Source organism: Cupressus sempervirens, chromosome 10 (assembly GCF_028749045.1).
Source record: "Cupressus sempervirens isolate cs-2001-9-10 chromosome 10, ASM2874904v1, whole genome shotgun sequence".
Taxonomy (NCBI): Eukaryota; Viridiplantae; Streptophyta; class Pinopsida; order Cupressales; family Cupressaceae; genus Cupressus; species Cupressus sempervirens.
Genome location: NC_143127.1, coordinates 237,906,750 through 237,928,686, shown reverse-complemented (window position 1 = coordinate 237,928,686; position 21,937 = coordinate 237,906,750). Strand labels below are relative to the sequence as shown.

The window sequence follows — 21,937 nt, the reverse complement described above, 5'->3', positions numbered from 1 at the left end:
AATATCTTTAATCCATTTAATTGATAGATCAAAATATTACAGTAGAACTCCATTGATGCTGAACCCTGGTCTTCAAATAGCTTTGACAACTAACCATGGTCATTTTCACTATTTTTAGATGTGAAAAATTGAAAGTCACTCCTAGTTAGATTAGCTTCAAAAAAATAAACCCACTAAACTGTTGATTATAATCTATGATGATACTCTACTAACCAGGATCAATACATAGTCATGCTATTAAAAAATTTACCCAAAATATGCACAAACAAAATCTTCATAGATCCACAAGTTAGAACATCAAAATGTGTAGTAGTTGAAATTGGTATTTATTACATAGACCATATGGTGCATGGTCCCAGATTTCAATTACAAATACGACCATAACAGGATGTTTTGAGCACATCAATGCAGCTTTAAAAGAGCCTATCTATGCCATGAATAAAGAATCAAGGAGACAAAACAAGGTTGGTTCCAGATAAATTATCGAGAAAATGTTTTAAGGAAAATCTCAAAGATTGAACTTTGTGTGTTTCTTAAGAATATGTGCTAAGTGCTATGGTAAAACACATTTAAAAAAATATTTTCCTTCCTTTCTCAAAAAGATGCAAGAAAAACAACACTAGCATTTCAAAATGGATCATAGTGAATTGCATATCTGAGATAAGCTAACTGTATCTAATCGCTGATGCACCAATCAAGGACCTTGAATCTTCCCAAAACAGAAACAACCAGGGGATTGATCAACAGGAATCATTCCTCCTCCTTTACTTGTATCAATTGCTTCTAACAACCTTACGACTTCATCCATTTCTGGTCTCTTGTCAGAATTTCCATCCCAACACTTTTTCATCACACTTGCCAGTGAACTGGGGCAACACCTGGGGATCTCAGGTCGAAGGTTCTGAAATAATTGCAGTGAACAAAATCAAACAAATTGCATCTAATGTTGATAAAAAGATCTTAAATAAAGAAATTCAAAGATTTACTTACCTGTCTGACAACTTTTGAAGTCATTTCTGCAAAACTGAGATCCAGATATGGTATTTCACAGCAGTATATCTCCCATAAGCAGATACCAAAACTGTATACATCACACTTCCTGTTGTATGGCTTTCCATCAAGAACCTATAATGACTACATATTGTCAGTGTTCCTGTACTCTGAAATATGGCTTGTTCTGCATATAAAAAGTGATGTTGGGGATAATTTGCTGGTTTCATGAAGTCATAGTTTTTGTAATTTAGATAGAAATCGAGTCGTTAAGCTACTGCAATACACATTTAAATTTAACCAATATCATTTATCAATATAATATTGTAGTGCAATGAGGGTGATGTGACCCCCAAGGAACCAGCACATCAAAAAGATGAAAATTATACAGTAGGGTTTCTCAGACGACAACCATAGTTTTTATGGAACTTTACACTCAAAGCACTTAGAGACCCAGCAGTCACTTGAAAAGCCACACCTGGGCATCTAATAAATGCTGCATGTGCTTGAATCTTTGAGTTTCGTTTGCCAAAAATCACAATCTATACATTTATTTGATTTTTTAGGGAAATCATTTTGTGGAGATACAGCAAGATTTTTTTTGTTTTTTTGCAATAGCCATTATAAATATGAACCAAGAAGAAGTTAAGAACTATGTTCCACAACATTTTAAGGCAAACAGTCCATGGATCATGTTTTGGAAATTGATATCTATCTATCTTTAGACACACACAGAGGTCATATTTCTACAAGTTAGTGGACAGCAGTATAACATGACACCCAAAAACTCTTCAAATCCTCAAAACCTTTCCATAATGTGTTTTAGTAATAGGAAATGCCATGATGACATTTGTCTGGGGATATCTGAAATGTCCCCCAACCCTCCCAGTGACGGTTGGATATCCCTCACAAGGAGGCATGCTTGTATTATGCTTTAGGAGAAAATAATTCAAGACCTTACAAAATATTGTTAAATATATCGTTGCAGTATTATAACAGCAGCAGTAAATATATTATGACAGCATAGCAGCAATAAAATTAATCATGACAGCCGCATAACAGCAATATAATTAATTGTGACAGCAGTAAAAGAAGCAACAGTAGTATAACAACAATAAATATATTATGATTCAGATTCATAGCTAATGATATAAGTTGTACAAGAGTTAAAAGTAACAATAATATTTTGAGTTTCTGATTTCATTGGTCAAACTTCATCTTGAAGTCTCCAACTCCAAAATTTTCAATATGGCATTAGAGTCATATATTATTGTCAGTTGCAAAAGAGATTAAAGGCATTTCCCATGGCATGGTACAGTGGCATATTTGTGACAAGTGCAGGAAATTTGTTTTTCTATGTTCCATGATGTTGGTGAGGATGGGGAGAAGGGACAACAGGATTGCAGGGGACGTGTTTCAAGGATGGCAGTCTCAGGGCCAATTTTTGGGGGACAGCAGGCGGGTGGCCAGCAGAGAGAGAGAGAGAGGGAGAGAAAGAGAGAGATGCTAAACAATCTCTGCACGGCTGCACACCTACCACATTACAAAAAAATTGTTTGTAAGCACTTCTCACAGTACCACAGACCATGCCAATGGACTTTTCATCTCTTCTGTAGCTAACCCTAATATCCTATCAAAAATTTTGAAGTTTGAATGATGAAACTAAAAGTTCAACTTATTTCTGTTAGTGATAATTATTATGTAGCTTACGTCATTGGCTATGAATCTGAATTGTGATATATTTATCTCTGTTATATTAAAGTTTCTGCTATCATTATTGTCATAAATAATTTTTAAGCTGTTATAATGATGTCATGATATATTTAACAGTATTTATACTGTCATGATTTTTTTTAAAGTTATAAAAACCCACATTGCTGTTGGGGACATCTAGCTGTCCCCAGGATGGTTGGGGGATGTCTGAAACATCCCCAGCCATCTGGGGATGGCGAAATGTCCCCACAGCATTTCCTATTACTGGAACACATTTTGGAGTCTGGAGATGTTATGAAGATTTGAAGATTGTTGGGCTGATGGCCAGACAGCATACATGAAGGGCCACTAGGGATAGGGATAGTGGTTTGAAACTTTGACGTCCAGGGACACATCTGTGTGGAACATAGGTCCTGAGATCTGCATGGAAGGCCTGCACATCATTCAGCTGACGAAACTCTACCAGAAGCTCCTTATTCAGAACCCTAATTTTAGCCATGACAGAAAAATGATCCTAACTGCTTATTTTGTCCTATCTTGAGCTGATCAATCTCCAAAATACCTGAAATATAATGTATAGCGGCTATCCTGATCAATTTTCCACAAGCAATTATATTTTTGCAACCTCTTCTTATGTTTAACCCTTAGGACTATTCTAGATGTCAAGTTGTTGCTATGATTCTTAAGTCAAACTCTCCTGGTTACCCATTCGAAGGTTAACCTTGGAGGTTACATACATGCATCCTTCTTTGGAAGGCAGCTTGAGCAGGGTTGTTCGAAGCACAGAGTTCATCCACAGCATCAATTTTCCTCAGCTAGCTTTGGATGTTAAGTCCTGCAGCTCAGTAGGGAGTTTTGGTGGCGACTCTTTATCTAGTGGTGTAGGTGGGTGGGGTGGTATGAACATGGACTAAGCTTGCTTATGTGACACAGGCTTCAGCCTGCTGGTTTTCTGCTTTTGGATTTGTCTTGGTTTCCTACAGTTATTTGTTTTTGGCTCTTTTTTGTTGACATGTCCTCGTTAATTATGTTAAATAAGAAAACAACTTTAGCTATGAAGTCAAGCTAATTACAAAACCTATCAGCTATGTTGAAAGTTCAAGTCCAATTATTTGTATCATTATGGACTAACTTGATAAAGCTATCTAAAAGTCATCCATAATGTGGATTCTAAGAAATAATTTACGGCATGTGTGCAGTAAGAAGAAATCACATGCTTAAGTTTGGCAACTTTATTTGGTCCAATTAAAAAGTTTCAATACAGAATAAGCATGTTTGGTGATGAGGCTCTGCATATTCTATTGGGAAGAAAGTGGAGGTGTCTGAAGGCAACAATCCATAAGATCTTTTCAAAGTGCTATCATCTATCCCGCTTTGTTGGAGTGAAGGTTGCTCTTTTAAGGAACTGCATTCTGGAGTTATGCATACTCTGACAGATCTAAGGCCAAGATATATAACTAACCTGCATTTGATGACAGATTAGTGACTGTTTTTGGTTTCTTTCTTTAGATTTCAACTTGCAAGCCTCTGTTTAGCCACCACATTAACTTTTGGAAGAATCTGGCTCAGCTCAACAATATTGGCAGAGTTCTTTGAATTGGATTGGTTTTGATGTTGCTGTATGTATCTGTGTTCATGTGTGATAGAGCATCTATAGAAATTCATTTGACATTTTCAATATTCGTGTTATGATCCCTTAAGAAAATAGTCTGAATAAGGAATACCAAAGGTAGAATTATCTTCAAAGGTTTCTTAATCACGTGTTTTTACTTTCTAGAATAGCCATCACTAGCCCTTTAAACAGTGGATTGATGCTACTATTACCACTTTTACAATACCTCTGGTGCCATATATCCAAGTGTGCCTGTTTCACCAGTCATGTCCTTCGGATTCTGTGCCTCCACCCGAGCCACACCAAAATCAGCTATTTTAAGAGTTCTTGATCTGTCTAACAACATATTTTCTGATTTTACATCTCTGTGAACTATTTTCTGTGAATGAAGATAGCTCAATCTGCAGCATATTCAACAAAACAAGGGTCAATGGTTTATTGATAAAAACAACCTATAATATCCAAGAAAAGAGGACTTATACAATCCAAGACATCAGCTTGTTTTGTGTCTTTGCAAACCTTGGATAATGGATGTCTTTATTTTTCAGTTATGATTAGCAAAATTCCTCTTGTCAAGTTATGTAGTTGATTATTGTGTTCTGTTATCTAGGTTTAGAGGGGAGAACTCACCCTCTTGAAAGGTCCAATGCTAGCTGGATAACAACCTTAAAAGGCATTTTTTTTCGTCGATTCTTGTAAAGGAGCCCCTTAAGTGTTCCCCCAGGAAGATATTCTACCACAACACAACATGCTCTTGATGGAACCTCTTCTGAAGGTATTTTAAGTTCCGAAGTTCCCATTGAAGCTCCAATGAACTGCAAGGACAAATGAAACTGATAAGTCAACAGTAAGCTCAAAGTCACAGAATAATTGCTATTAACTCGACAAAAAAAAAACACAAACATAAGCATCTTAAAAAAACTTTAAAGCATAAGCACTATATTCATATCCAAATAAATCTCATTAGGAACCATATATTTTTATCATAAAATAGAAAAATTAAAAAGCATGCAAACAAATTGTCTTCATGAGCTACTTTGAGAACTTCACTTATCATGCAATGCTTTATGCCAAAGAGTCAAAGTGAAAAGCGAACCAACATGTTGAAAGGAATACAACCTTTGTAACATTTGGATGGTCAAGTTTATGCCAGACGGCCACTTCCTGTCTGAATGCGGCCCTTAGTGCTGCAACTTCAGCTTCTGTTTTTGAGCCCTCTTCACCCCAGTCAAGCAGCTTCACTATACAATGGTCAAAACAAATAGGTACTAAGAAAACAATCATACAGAAATTGAATAAATTGACATAGAGGCATAAGCCAAAGTCAAAGCTATTGCAAAGAACTGCAATTTAACTGAGTCATGAAACTGCAAAATGCTGTTAAATATGCAAATTAGGAATCCAATCTAGCAGTACGAAAGAAATTGAAAAGAAATGATGATGGAAAAATCATGCAGCTTACTTTGAGGCAGTAACATGATTGTGATATTGCTATCAGGATTTAACTGTGTGATTTTGAGTCAAACTCATTGACCCATGTTAGATGAGTAGTGATTCAACATGAGTTCATCTCTCATGAGAATAAATTTAACACTTAGCAGTAACATGATGTTTAAGCTAAGTAATTATGCTAGTTAAGTTGGTCAATGCCTACAATAATACATGGCAAGAAAATCCCAGAAGAGAAAGCTTTGAGCAGCCAAATAGACTGGATCCACAAAAGGAAACAATATTGATCCCGTATAATGTGAACTTTACATATTTATGTAACAAGCGAAGCAAACTTTGTGGTTTACTAACACCTCTGCTGGAATGTTATACGTTTCTGCATGTGTAACAGAAAGAGTTAAAACATTTTTATTTTCTTTGCTTGAAAGTGATGATCGCTCCAGAAATCTATCTTCTAGTGGTTAGTTGCAAGCAACCAAGATTTCACTTCTTTTAGGTATGTTCAACAGTATTACATGGACATAAACATAAATCTTAACAATTACATATTTTCTTTGCTTGAGACTGATGAATCACCCCAGAAAACTATGGTAATGAAGTGCAAGCACCTAAGACTTCAGTTCTTTTGAATGCGTGCAACAAGGTTACTTGGACGTTAACATAAATGATAAATCATAACCATCGCACGGGTTGGTAGGGATTGGGAGTTATGGAATTTAATCTTGATGAAATATATGCCTCGGAAACAGAAATTGACAAGTAGTCACCTTCAAAGAAGCAGGAACTCAAAGAATGGGAAGGCTGGTATAATCAGTTACCCTTGGCTGCGCTTGCTAGTATAATCTTCTTCAAGTGGCCATGATAAAATTACTGTTGCTTTTTAAATAGGAAAAAAAATTCAAATCCCTTTTATGACAGGTCAAACACCGTTCATTGTCTTCAAGGTGGGGGCCCTTACCCACTTTCTTTATCCCCTTAATGCCCTAATTCAGGAAAATATAGGTTTTAAAGTATTGTCTAAGTTTGTAAACGAGGCAGAGGGATTGGAATATTGGTGCCAAAACATTTTCTGTCTTCAAGACACAGATAAACCCCCAGGCGATCACGATTCACAACAGTGGAGATGATGGTAGCACATATAATTGCATTATTATAAAATTGAAATTCTAGAAGTATCAATCGATGAATCAAAATACGTAAATATAAATGATCTATATGAGACATACAATCGTTTGAAGAATCCTTGAGAAAGAGAGCAGATCATGAAACTATTCACAATCAACCAAACAGCTTCATAAGGTAATTGGTGTCAATTCCTGCTAGACATGGTCCAGAGGTAAGGAGGGGACCTCGGTCTAATGAAAGCATGGTTCTACCCCTGCCTTACATGATTAATGACAGAGTGGAAAACTCTCAGAACCTAAGGCATTAAAGAAAGAGAATACTTAAGAAAAGAAAGAAAGAAAGAAATATACAAAAGAGAATACCTGCAACATCTTGGCCGTCATAGACTCCTTTATAAACGGTCCCAAAAGTACCACGGGCTATTTGGTCCTTTATCTCTAACTTAGAGGGATTAATTTCCCATTCTTCCTTTTTCCTGCTCAATCCTGAATCCCTGGTAAATACCCTGCTCAGATGCTTGTCTATGTCCTTAAGATTGATCTGATCTGCTCTAATAAACTCACTTTTCTTCATGCTCTGCTTTCCCTTGCCTTCTATTTCACTGCCTTTCCGTTGTTCCATAGGACTGGAACCTGTCTCCATAGCTCCCCCTTTGACTCACCTCGAAATCCTACTCAATTATCAACACCCACTTATTGAATTTGGCAACGAATTTAAAAGAAAACCATCTTCTGCTATGCCCTGCCCTTAAGATTAAATTGGAAAGGCCCTCATTCTGAAGACAAGATAGTTGACCAGGTACAATCATGCATATGAAATTGTAAGGCGTGCACATATAAACAATTTGTGTGTTTTCCAATCACCATCATAAACGGGAAGCTATACATATCTGTGACTTTCCATCGGTTTCATCGTAGTTTTTTAGATTATCAAAATGACTTCCTCTTCTGTTTAATTTTGATCTTCTGCCGCCGACTTCCACCTTTAGGTTTGATTAATTCAATGAATGATCAAACTGTGAAAATTCACATGCCACGCCATCGTCATTCGACTTGAATTGCAAGAGTGTGCGTTGAAAGGAGGAGATTTTTACGCTGGTTAGATTGGGTCACATGCAATGTTATCAAAAGATTAAAGTGTCTCTTGTGTGGAAGTTCAGATTCATGTAAAACTTCAATGAGAGAAACTAGAGATTGAAGTCAATGAAAGAGGTATATGCCAGTTCTTGCACAACGCAACCTCCTCTTACCATACAACATGGGTGGTATCTAGAATTTGGTATGACATAATGGTAGACGTGTAGATTGTGCTCGATGATTTTGTATGGTTTTCCATGCGATTTGTCATCCCGTGAAAGGACTTGTCCAAACCTCCCAACAATAGGCGAAGACCATAGGCTAAGAGGGTATCCAAGTAACAGTGGTATACGGCGCTCCGTAAAAGGTACAGATGGAAGGTCGTTTTAGGCGTTGTTTTTTATTTTTTATGAAGTGGAATGTCAATGTGTGGCAAGGGATTTAATAGTTGAGTAAATGTATTAAATGATTATTAGTCATAATTAAATGAAGTTGTTTATTAAATTCTCAAGGAATAAATTAGTTATTGTAATATTATTATTTAAATAATAAAATATAATTTAATGTATGTAGAATGATTTAATATGTAATTATTAGTTTAATTATTTATGTATGACATTTCAATTAAACCATGTTAAGGTTGTTGAAAACAAATTGATACAAATATGATAAATGTGTTTTAATCACTGTTTTGTCACCGATGTCAAACCTGTCATTTGCTGTAAGACAACCGCGTATATGATTTAAGTACTATCTTTTATTTGATTGATGAATAGGATTTGATCAAATGAGGTAATGATAACACTTAGAGGAAATGTTGAGTTTTGATATGGAAAAGTACAAGAATTAGCTAAGACAATGATATTATAGTGCATTGATAATCCACTTATGGTTGCAAAGGTTGGTTACATTGAACAAGTTTAGAAGAACAAGTTTAACTAAGTAAGTCCGCCAAGCTTAACAATTTGCACAATAGGTGCCAAACAAAGTTAGTGCAAGTCGAGCAGAAAATCAGTTTGAGCTGAGCAAAAGTCTATTTTAATGTAAGCCGAGTGAAACAATTGATGTTGAGTAAAGTTTAGTTGATGCCAAGCACCAACAAGCTTTAGTTTGTGCCAAGTGATTTTGCAATGGATGTTGAGCAACGCAGTATGTGTCGAGCATTAGAAGCTAATTAATGCTAAATGTCAGCATTATTAGAAAGATTGTGAATTCGATGGATCTAAGTTGTCAAAGTTGATTTCTTGGATTATGTGAACTGTGTGGAAGATAAGATTGATGAGTTGGTGGCACAAAATTCATGGTAAACCATTTTGAGGCGAATTCAAAGAGGATTGAAGGAGAAGTTTCTAAAAGGGAATGAAATGAAATAAGGTATAGATTCATTAAATCCTACCTAATCTATCCTAACCCTAAATTGGACGATGGAGAATGAATTATAAAATATCTTAATTCTCTATTTATAGAGATGGTTGGTCAGAAGCAAAGGTTGTCATGTGCGAGAACCTAAGGAAGACAATGAGTCTAGGGTATTGCTTCATCAGTAACCTAAGAGAAGAGTTTACATTGGCAATCAAAGCAAAAAGTCTTAAGGGTATGTATGCTTGAAGGGTGAACAAGCTATCATAGCTAAAGTGTGTGAAAGCCAAGCAGAATGGAGGATTGAAACAGAGATTTGTAATTTACAAATGGAGTTCTAGGTTGTTATCATATCAAGCCTTACTGTTGCTCTCTAATAATTGTATCAGTCTAGGGTAAATCCTTTGGATTAAGGTTGACTCAACAATCGTTTATAAATCCTTTAACTGGGTGACATTCCACGTGAATGGTCTAAAATCTTCTAACAAGGCTCACTCCTAATAGGGTGATTGAAATCTTTTAATAAGGTCGCATTTAAGAGTGTGTATTGTAACCGTTAATAGGGTTGGCCTTTCACAGGGCATCACCTCTGAAGAGTGAGAAAAAGTAGCATGTTATTGGTGGTTTTTTCCAAAATAGGTTTCTATGTAAATCATTGTGTCAAGTGTGTTATTGATTCTGTTATGTTTCATGTTTACATTTCTGCAAATTGATTTGACAGTAACCTACAAGTTTTAAGTGATTGCATAATCTTATGGATGCATGCATGATGATAAATGTTTTATGGGTTCATTAAGCTGTGAAAAGTTTTAATAGTACATCTAGACCTTGGATAACTGATTCACCTGCCCTCTCAGTTATTCTAAAGAATTCCAACAAAGGTTATACCATATTTCATGATATTGACTTCAAGTTATATATTTAAGTGTAGGAAGTAGTTTTAAAAATTGAGTAATTCAAAATAAATATGTCAATTTTGAAGATTGTGAAATTCAGGTGTATAGCTACAAGAATTTTCCCTAATATAAGTATTAATGAAGGTAAGAAAGGATTTTTATTAAGAGATCTTATTATGGTTTCTTTAAAATAGGTTTTATAGTATCTCATATTAACCTTATATTCCACTATTCTTGCATGTGATTATGTTGAACAAGGCAAGGGATGAATCTTATGCTTGACTAATTTTACCATAGTCACACTAGAGTGCCCCTAATCACACATCCCTTGTAGAAATAGAGTATGTTGAAGAAATGCCACTATCATATGGCCACCTTATCCACATTTTAATTGTTGATTTCACCTCCTATATCATGTCACTTTGCTAGCTTAAACCCAAAAGCTTAACCCTAACACTTCTTATAATTTTGTATCCCCTCTACACACTATACAAAAGCATTGGTCTTGCAACAAAGCCCTAAAATTACATTCAAGCATATTGTTTCCAGTCCCTCTATCCTCATTATACTATAAAAACTATAGACAATGATGATAAATAATATGTAACATGATTCATCTTTAAGAACATACCACAAACCTATAAGAGTCCATTGCTAGATAAAGTCATCGAGGAGGTGACTAAAAAACTAAGATGGTCATCTGTTTCTCTCAAATGACATATTAGATGTTATTTGATTATGCACAAATAATGGTTATTTTATTTTTCCATCATGGGTCCTTGGAAAGCAAGATTTCTATCTATTGATAAAACTAAATTGCGAAGCAAAGGATGGAATATAGAAGCCACTTGTAGCTTAGGAAAGCAAGTATATTTGACTTGTCTAGCATGCCCAAATTGTTCTCTATTACAATACTTGGTTCGTTTGTGCCCAATTCACCTACTTGCAAACCTTGATTTTTATTTCCACCTATAAGGCACTTCTAAATTAAGTACTTGATTTGGGTTGAATTCCCATATTTAAACCTCAACATTTTTTTAAGGAAAATAATGTCTTGACCTTTCACTAATAAAAGGTTATTTTTTATATGTCGGTGATGGGGGTTTGGGGGTTGCAAAGGGTCCCCCACCTACCCTTGATAGCCTCAAACTCATGATTGAATAGGGGTCCAAGAGGGAGCATAACTTGGTAGGGGATTTTGGGGCCAATACCCTAGTACTAAACTCCACTTACAATTTGTCATTACGAATCATGATCATTTATCTTTGGGTTATATGTCCAACAATGGATATTTTTTGCACCTATATTGGTGGTTATAGCTCATGGTTCTATAATAGAATTTAATAATTTTATGCTTTATATCTCTCTTATATATTAGGCATGTAAGATGCATTACAATATATTCTAAGAGTCTAATAGTTATTGAGTTTCCTTTGGATTTTCTTTAACAATACTCTTATGAGAAGCTTACTCTACAAGTACATTGTAATATATTTTAAAATATATTGGGCAACTTTTGGAGTGTGGGGTTTTCCTCCCAAAAGGATTTTCGTCACATAAATCATTGCATTGTGGTATGCATGTTATTTAAGTTATATTTATGTAATTGTTGTAGAGATTTGTAAAAAATTTAGCATTACTCTCCCTTCAAGATTAGTGTAGGAAGTTGTTTCGCTACTCAACTTCCATATAGATTTGACCTTACCATAGTAAGACAACTAGTGTATTAGGGGTGTTTTCTAGTATAAAAATAATAGCAATAAGTTTTCTAGCCTTGGATTTAGTCTCAAGCATATTTGGAGCTTAGTGTAGTTTGGCCTCTTCATCTAAACTATTGAATTTGTTTAGTCAAAGGTTTGGAATCAGTTAACTATTACCTACTTGATCAAACCTAATGTGTATTTTATTATTATAAAAAAGACCACTCATTCAAAATTCTCCTTATAGAAATTATAAATCCTTGTCCTATAATAATAAGCTTTATGAAATTTACCTCCAAATAACACTTAGACCTCAATGCCCATGTCTTGTCTTAATGCTAGAGCATCCTAGGGTAGTTGGCAATCCTACATGTTGAAGTGTTTTGGCATTGGAGGCAAGGAACTTGGTCAAAGAAAGATGTGTGGCTTAGTCATCACTGAGTAGTTTGGATGCAGTGTGAATTGAGTAGTTTGAATACAGTGTTAACTGAGTATTAACTTGTCATGTTAACCAAGTTGAAGTATTAACTGAGTATTAACATTTTGTGTTAACTAAGTTATAGTGTTAACCAAGTATTGACCTATCATGTTAACCGAGTTCAATGTTAACTAACAATGTTAATCTAGTTTGCAGTGTTAACCAAGTGTTCCATCATGTGTCAAGTGAACCTGATAGTTATTGATACTCAAAAGTGGTTTTCTGATGTTCAGTCATGTCTTGGTTCCAACTTTGCCTGAGTTGTCTATGTTTAGTTTCTAGTGTGAGCCGACCTTGGCAGTTTATTTGATTGTATTTAATTTTTGTTGTAAGTTGACTTGTGGCTTAAATGTGCATTTAATACAAGGGTTTACTTAACTTGTAATGTACTAGGAAAACTTGTGGCTTAGTTGGGTATTAGTAGGGGGTCTTGTGGAGTCTTTAGTCATAATCATCCAGCTTGGAGAAAAGGATGTGGTAGAGGACAAAACTTTGAAGAGCTAGTAGCTAAGGCTTGGGAAATTAGGGGATTGCTTAGCAGGCTTGCAAGTAGGCTTGCGAGCACAAGTTCAAATCTTCCTTAGAGGTTTCTACCAGAGTGTGGATTTGGACTAGCTAGGGTTTTGATTGGATCTTGAGGGATCTTGCAAAACTATTACTTGCTTTTTATTTGGCTGTAACCAAGAAGGCCTTATAGCTCAACACATTACATGTAATTAGTTATTTCATGAATAAAGTATTGTGAATTGGTATAAGTTCTTGTATCTTGTTTTTTGCTTCTGCTATGTGGTTATTTGATGGGGGCTAGGATATCTCCTTTGGGGATACTCCTGCCTTGTACTACATCAGATGGTATCAGAGCAAAGGTTTTCCAGAGCATGTAGATAGATCACCAAAGTTGAGGTAGTTTGCACCAAGATCTAGGGTGAAGATTATTTGATTGAAGGTTGAATCTAGATGATTTGTTGTGGAGGGTTTACGAAAATATTGGAAGATGCCTTTGAGACAATTGGACCCTTGTGCAATTGAAGATCTCTGTGATGACATAGGAGTGAGGATCTCAAAGAAGATTAAAGAAGAATTCAAAAATGAGATGTCAATGATGAAGAGTGATATGATTGCTGGGATCACAAGTACTATAGATTGTATATCTTGACATGTGGGTATTTAGGATGGTTATGAGAAATTTGCTAAAGAATTTGAGGTTGCTAGAATGAAGGGTGAGGATAGAACTGGTTGTGTGGAGAGACCTATGGGAGATAGGACTAGTCAGTTTGCTAGATTTGGATCTCAGTTGAAGTTAAAGCATAAGATGGAGGTTTCTCATTTCTTAGGTACTTTGAATCTTGAAGACCTGATTGATTGGATTGGTGAATTGGAAGACTACTTTAAGCTAAAGGATATTGGAGATCTGTTCAGAGTGAGGTTGGCACAAACTAAGTTGAAGGGAAATGTTGCTCTTTTGTGGAAGGAATTGCAATGAGATAGAGAGGAGGAAGGTGAAATGGAGATCACTAGATGTAGATTGATGATGACTAAGTTGAAGGCTAAGTTCATTCCTATTGATTATGAACTTGAGTTGTTTAAGAGAGTGCAAAATCTAAAGTAGAAAGATATGACTGTGAAAGACTATACATAGGAGTTTTAGAAGTTGAGGAGAAGGTGGCTAGCTATATTAATGGTTTGAGATTCAATATTTAGGATGATGTTGGTATGGTGAATATTGATTTGGTTGAGGATGCTTATTAGTATGCCCTAAAGGAAGATGACAAGTTGAAGATGAAGAATCAAGGTAGTTCATGAGGGAAGGAGAAGTAGGACTACTCAACAAAGGCTAAACCAAATGCAAAAGATGAACCAAAACTTGCTGATTAGAAGAGAAGGATAGGTAGAGGTGAGTTTGAAGGTACTTGTTTCAGATGTTGTGAAGGAGGACATAGAGATTATAAATGTCCTACGGCTGTTGAAAGAAGAACTACTATTGTGAATGAGGCTAAAAACCATATTAGTAAACTTGAGAAAGGAGAGAATTTACTGGCTTGATGAGTACTAATTGGTCAGAAGCCACTACAATCTTGTTAGAAGAGTAATTTGTTCAGGACTCGTTGTAAGTCTAGTGGTAAAATCTGCAATATGATTGTGGATAGTGGTAGTATTGACAACCTTGTTACTAAGGAGATGGTTTAGGAACATGGTTTGAGAAGAATAAGACATCCTTGTCCTTATAGGATTGGCTAGGTGCAAAATGAACATGCTTTAGAGGTGAGGGAGCAATGTCTTGTTGATTTTTAGATTGGACAGTATAAGGATCAAGTGTTGTGTGATATTATGGACATGAGTAGTTGTCACATATTGCTTGGTAGACCTTGGCAGTATGATTGTAGGGCTATGCATGATTGTGCCAAGAATGTGATTACAATTGAGAAGGGTGGTAGGAAGCATTCCCTGATTCCTTTTACACAATGAAGAATTCAACAAGAGGAACCTGAGTATTGACAATCGAGTTGAGTTGAAGGATTTTGAAAGGGTTAGAGATCAGTGTGGATAAAAAACATGTGGAACACCAAGGATGAATGTGAAGAAGCAAAAGTGGAACAAGGGAAAGAGTGTGCAAGTTGAAGACTTGGAGAATATGTATGTGAAGAACCAATTTGGGATTTATGTGTTGAATCCCAGAAGATGTTCTTCTAGCTACTAGGAACATATTTTTGCACCTAGGACATCAGATGCAGGAGCATCCTAAGGTAGTTGACAATCCTGCATGTTGGAGTGTTTTGGCATTAGAAGTAGGGAACTAGGTCAAATAAAGATGTGTGGCTTGGTCATTACAGAGTAGTTTGGATGCATTGTTAACTGAGTCACAATATTAACTAAGTATTAAAATATTATGTTAATCGAGTATTAAATTGTTGTGTTAACTGAGTTTAGTGTTAACCAGTAGTGTTAATCAAGTTTACAGTGTTAACCAAGTGTTCCTTCATGTGTCAAGTCAACCAAATAGTTGTTGATACTTGAAAGTCATTTTTTGATGGTTAGTCATGCCTTGGTTCCAGCTTTGCCTAAATTTTCTGTGTTCAATTTGTAGTGTGAGCCAACCTTGGAAAATTATTTGGTTATATTTAATTTATGTTGTAAGTTGACTTGTGGTGTAAATGTTCATTTAATGCAAGGGTTTATTTACTTTGTAACATACTAGGCCGACTTGTGTCCTACTTGGGTATAAGTAGGGGGTATTGAAGTCTTTAGTCATAATCATCTAGCTTGGAGAAGAGGATGTGGTAGAGGAGCAAACTTTGAAGAGCTAGTAGTTGAGGCTTGGGAAATAAGGAGATTGCTTGGTGGGCTTGCGAGCACAAGTTTAGATCTTCCTCGGAGGTTTATACTAGAGTGTGGATCTAGAATAACTAGGGTTTGGATTGGATCTTGAGGGATCTTGTAGCACTATTACTTTCTTTTTATTTGGCTATAACTAGGAAAGCCTTACAACCAGACACATTGCATGTAATTAATTATTTTATGAATAAAGTGTTGTGAATTGGTATCAAATCTTGTATCTTGTGTTGTGTTTCCATTGTGTGGTTATTTTCTAGGGCATATGGCATCTCCTTTGGGGATACTCTTGCCTTATGCTGCATCATATCCACATGTTTATTTTCTCATTTCATCCTCCTCTTCTCATACTAACCACCCTTTTAAATCTTCTAATTCCCCATGTTCCTTCATTACGATTTCCTCGATTCAAATTTTGAAGCCCCAATATTAGTCCTATTTGATTATACATCCCAAATTGCACCCTTTAACAGTATAATCCGTAATGGTTATTTCTACATAAATAGGTAAATCAAATAACTCAAATGGTGGGCCATGTTGTCTAGTCCTATTAAAACTTCTACTTTCCCCTTTGTCATATCATCCTTTAGATCTCAAAATCTTGAGGCCAAGATCAAAATCTCCCCTAGGCCCTTCTTAGATTCTTGCAATGGTAAATCTATATTCCATCTTGGATGGTGAGAATGTTGGTTTTCTCACTAAATCCTAGTTATTTGTAAAATCATGTGTGCGTGCGTGTGTGTGTGTGTGTGTGTGTGTGTATTACACACACACACACACACATATGTACATGTAAATGTACATATACATACATACATATAAATATTAATACTGATGAAATAATTCAAATACGTTCTTATGATATTTCTTGTGATTGATGTCAACATATTTTTTTGTTTGTGATAGTGTTACAAAAATATTTAATGAGTTGATTGATTTGGTGTAGTTGACACATTAAATATCACAATATGTGGATTTGAATGTTAAATAGTGAGATGTATGTAATTGATTCAATTAAACTTTAAGAGGTTTACGTGAAAACTTAGGTAAGTTATGGGTTTCTATGTTGAGACTATTTTTTAGCTGTTCAATAGTGACAATGTGATAATATTTGGATTGATAGTGCTTTATATTACAATATTTTCTTATGTAGATCTATGTAGTGTGCTCAAGAAATTTTTGAGTGTCCTTAACTCAACTAGTTCATGATTTGGAGGTCCATGAGCTATTTTTCTTGTTTAACAATGGTTTTGATTAAGTAAAAATAGGTTTTAAAGGACCCGAAACCTTACAACAACAGTGTTTTAGAGAGTAGCAAGAGAAAAGAACAACAGAGAGAAGAAATAAAAAACAACATGAAATAGATCTCAATAAACAAAAAAGAGGTCATAGAAGACAGTGCTAGAAAAGATAGCAAAAGTCCAGCAAAGGTACAACAATTGACCAGCTAAGGAGTATTAATCAAATTCACAGCTTGGTCCACCAGAGAATGCATGGTTTTAGCAGCAGTTTTCACCTTGTCTTTCTTACTGGTTTCCTCAATCTTCTTCAAATGGGCCCGAGTATGCTTGCTAGGTGCTTGAGAATTAGCCCTTGAGGGAAATCCTGGCCTTTATCTGCCTTATTCTTCTTTAGGAAACCAGTCATATTATCCACCAGTTGTTTAAGCTGTTTATTCATGTTACCCAACCTGGTTTCAAGTTTTGACACCTTCCCCTGGATACTGCTTATGTCCTTGTCCATAACCCTCTGCTTAGCTTCCATCACAGGGATCTTGTGCATTAGATTTTTCACTTCTTTCGCATTTCCTATGACCTTTGAAAGCCTATCAATGTGCTATCCTTAGGTTCTTTCCCCTCTAGCCGTTTTGCTCAATTGATCCATTTCCTTGTTTAGCAACACCATTTTATGCTTAAGGATGCCAATGTCCTTCTGAATAGAGCTAGGGTTACCAAATAGGCCTTTAGAGGACCCTAGCCCACCACTGAAAAAATCACCCCCATAAGATTTAGACCCTCGTTCTCCATCATCAACATAGTCAGAATCCTCATTCATCTTATTGACAATTTTATTATCCTAACACTGCACAGACTTCCTTCTCCTCTCCAAGCGTTGAGCTAGGGGCTCATCATTGGAATGAGGAGAAGCGCTCTCATCATGACAAACCTTGCCCTTTCCTTTGTTGCCTCCCCTATTTTTGATATGCTCTCTAAGAATTTCTTCGACATAATCACTTTCCCTCTCTTGGTCAAAATCTTCCTTCTCAACATTCTTTTTCTTTTTTTTTTAGTGTTGCCACTTAAACCTTTTTTTGGGCTAACTAGACCCACTTTGGCCTCATCTTGTGTATCTAAGTTGTAGCCCTTTTCTTGAATGCTCCCTTTAGTATCTTGATCACCCCCTTTAAAGTTTCTAGGTTTCAGGATTTTTTTTGATTTGAGCACATGTAATGACCCAAACCCATACTGTAATAAACCCAACAACACTGTACTGTCCTAAATCAAATTTTTTCACTTTCCCTTTTAAATGTAAGTCTCAGAGTATGGATTCATTAACAAATAACCAACAATATGAATAACAGATGAAATTCAAGATAGGTATTTGTTGGAAATGATTGAAAAGATCATGAATAAAGAATAATAAAATTGGTAAAGAATGTTTTCAATCATTGTTTTTCCATTGATGTCAAACTTGCTACTTATAGGAATGGCAATTGCTTAAGTGATCCAAATACTATCAATTGGTTGATTGTCAAGGATTGGCAATCTATAAGATGTAACTAGAGTACCTAGAGAAAGGTTGAAGTTATGATGTTGTAATGAAGTATAAAGATCAGCTAAGCCATTGATGAAATAGTGTATTGATGACATACTCTAAGAGGTTGGAGACACTAAGACACATCAAAGATGTAAGGTTTAACTAAGTCATTTGTAAAGCCTAACTAAGTTCATTGGAGAGGTGCTGAGTGAAGATCAAGTGCCGAGTGATCTTCAGGTGCTGAGTGAAGATCAAGTGTCGAGTGATCTTCAGGTGCCGAGTAGCCTTCAGGTGCCAAGTGAAGATCAAGTGCCGAGTGACTTCAGGTGCCGAACACCAGTAAAATAACAATAGAAGTAGAGTAACACAGGAGGAGCTGAGCATCAGTAATCCAATGATGTCGAGTTGTTGCATTATTTGTTAAGTCAAAGAATCGCCAGATCAACAGCGATAAGTTTGTTACATCAAATTTTGTGAATTAGTTGGATGATAAGGATGATGAGTAGATGTCACAGAATTTTAGGTAAACCATGCAAACCAATTCAAGGCAAATGCTAATGGATTTATCTTGAAGTTTCTAGAAGAAGCAATTTGGAGGGAAAATAATATCATTTTATCAAGATCAAATCAAGATTTGAGCGGGAAATGAAGAACATAACTTCTTTATAAGGAGTTACAGGTCAGAGATCAAATGCGCATGTGTAAGAGGGAGTTGGTCATAAAGTGTGATCATGCAAAAAAACCAAGAGGAGTAAGAACATAGCATCAAGACTCTGAGTTGATCAAATGAACATGGAGTGCATTGGCATAATGAGTGGAAGAACTCAAGGAGATAGATCTTGAAGGGTGAACAAGCTGTCAGCACTACAAAGGAGGAAAGCCAAGCAAAGAAAAGAACTAAAGAGTGATCTAAAATCTGCACAGTTATGGTTGCAATCTTTATCAGGTCAAAACCCTTCTAATACTCTCTTACCATTGTATTAGATATTCAAATCTTATATTTCTAGGTTAGCTTAACAACTAGGTGGATAAGCCTCAAGAAAAGGATAAAGAGATCCTCGGGAGAAGGATAAAGAGATCCTTAGGAGAGGGATAAAGAGATCCTTAGGAGGAGGATAGGAGATCCTTAGAGAGGGATGAAAGATTCTTTTGAGAAAGTGACTATAAATCCCATCGACTTGGGTGAGCCTAACAACTCTATGTAAATCCTTTAGCAGGGTGACATTCTAAGTTGAATGTTCTTAAGTCCTCTAACAAGGCACACTCCTAATAGGATGTAGAAATCCTTTAACAGGGTCACATTTAATAGTGTGCTGTAGCATTTAACAGGGTAGGCCTTTAATAGGGCAGACCATCAGAAGTGGTTGAAATCAATTGCGTTGTTATTTTGTGGGTATCATCCCCACCCCAATTTTACCTTCTTATTCTTGGAGGGTTTTTGGGTTATCAAAATCTTTAGTGTTATGGTGTGTTGCATGTTTTCTTTCATGGCTGTTTAATGTTTAATTGTATTCATGATAATTTCAGTTATGTGCCATTAAGGATTAGTATAAAAAGTTGTATTGGATATCATTGGATCTTGAATAAATGATTCACCCCCCCTCTCAGTTATTCTAAAGAATTCTAACAATTGGTATAAGAACCCACTGCTGATTTGTTTCAAGGTACTAGTAGCAGAAAGATCAAGATGTCCAAGAGAGAAGTTCCCAAGCTAAACAAAGACAACTTTGTTGCATGGCAAAGTTTGATGAAGCTACACCTTGGATCAATAGGTGACTATGCAATGACCTCAATCACAGTTGATCATGTAGACCCTACATGACCTCTCACTGTAGATGACATGGGCAAGAAGAAGGAGCACAATCAAGCAATGTTAGATATTGCTTCAGCACTAAGCTATGCTGAGTATGATGACATCAAAGGACGTGATACTGCACATCAGATGTGGGAAACATTTTCAAGAATCTATGGAGGAGATAATAATGTCAAGAGAGCCAAAAGAGAGAGCCTAAGAGGAAAGTTTGATGACATGAAAATGGAAGAAGGAGAAAATGTTGCTCAATATGGTGCAAGGATGAAGGAAGTAGTAAGTGCCATAAGAAGTCTAGGAGGACAGTTAGCAGAAGAAATAATATGTAGCAAATACTTGAGAACTTTTCTTCCTAAGAGTATTAGCCATCTAGGAGCTAAGGTGTGTACCAAGCAACGCATTGTCATTTGAAGGAATAATTGGAAGACTCACTGCCTTTGAGCTATCCAACTTTGACAACTACAAGCCAGAAAACTTTGAATCTGCATTCAAAGTCAAGATGATAATAAAAGACAATAAGGAGGTGTAAACAAAGAAAAAGAGTGGAAAAGGAAAGTATGTATCTAGTGACAGCATCACTGATGAAGATGATGTGGAACAATTGGAGGCATTACTAGCAAGAAGATTTCACAGAGGAAGAGGCAAATTTAAAGGTAAGCTGCCAATCATTTGTTTCAATTATAATGAAGTTGGTCACATTGCAGCTAGATGCACACAAAAGAAAAATTACAAGGATGGAGGCAACTTCAAGAACAAGAAAGAGGGCAACAAGGACTATAGAGGTAAAGGCAAAAGATGCTACATTGTTGAAGAAGACTCTGACGAGAATGATGATGAAGTAGTCTATGTGGCTATGAAAGATGAATCAGATGAAGATGAAGCAACTACCCTGGTAACCTACATGAACAAGAATGATAGATGGATCATAGATAGTGGATGCTCTCATCACATGACTAGAGATAAAAGTAAGTTCATTTCCTTTACTCAATATGAAGGAAATAGTGTTAGATTTGGTAACAATGCACCATGTCAGATCAAAGGGAAAGGTAGTATCAAGCTTAGTGAAAGGATATCATGTGATAATGTATACTATGTTGAAGGCTTGAATTATAACTTGTTAAGTGTCTCACAGTTAGGCAACATAGGATGCAAGGTTGAATTTGAAAATAGAGTTGTCAAAATCTATGATTCCCAAGGAAGTCTATTAGGAAAAGGTGATCAGACTAGGAGTAATTTGTTCTACCTAAACATGGAAGATGCTTCTTGTCTCATTGTTCAAATTGATGATGTATGGTTATGGCACAAGAGCTATGTCATGTAAATTTTGACAATTTGATAAGCATCAGCAAAATGAAGAAAGTTAGAGGTCTACCAAAATTGAAGAAGCTCGATAACACCATGTGCAAACAATGTCAACTAGGGAAGATGACCAAGTCAACTTTCAAAAGGAAGGCTTATACTTCTAATGAAGTATTAGAATTAGTTCATACTGACTTGTTTGGTCCTATTGAAGTACAAAGCTACAAAGGTGACATATACATAATGTTATTTGTCGATGACTATTCAAGGATGATGACAGTCATGTTCCTGAAACTAAAATCAGATGCATTTCAAATGTTGAAATGGTACTTGGCCAGAGTTG

At 35.9% G+C, this 21,937-nt stretch overlaps 1 protein-coding gene across 1 annotated transcript; it reads right to left on the bottom strand.

The window, feature by feature from the left end:
- Window positions 1-258: 258 nt before the first annotated feature.
- Window positions 259-8,325, bottom strand: LOC149533518 (serine/threonine-protein kinase 54-like). The gene is made up of 6 exons (XM_089803474.1): window positions 7,252-8,325; window positions 5,435-5,556; window positions 4,946-5,130; window positions 4,542-4,716; window positions 991-1,125; window positions 259-901 (listed from the first exon to the last, which is right to left on the bottom strand). The coding sequence occupies exons 1-6, from the start codon at window positions 7,529-7,531 to the stop codon at window positions 695-697; spliced, it is 1,104 nt and encodes a 367-aa protein (XP_089659600.1). The 5' UTR covers window positions 7,532-8,325; the 3' UTR covers window positions 259-694.
- Between the last annotated feature and the right edge of the window lie 13,612 nt (window positions 8,326-21,937).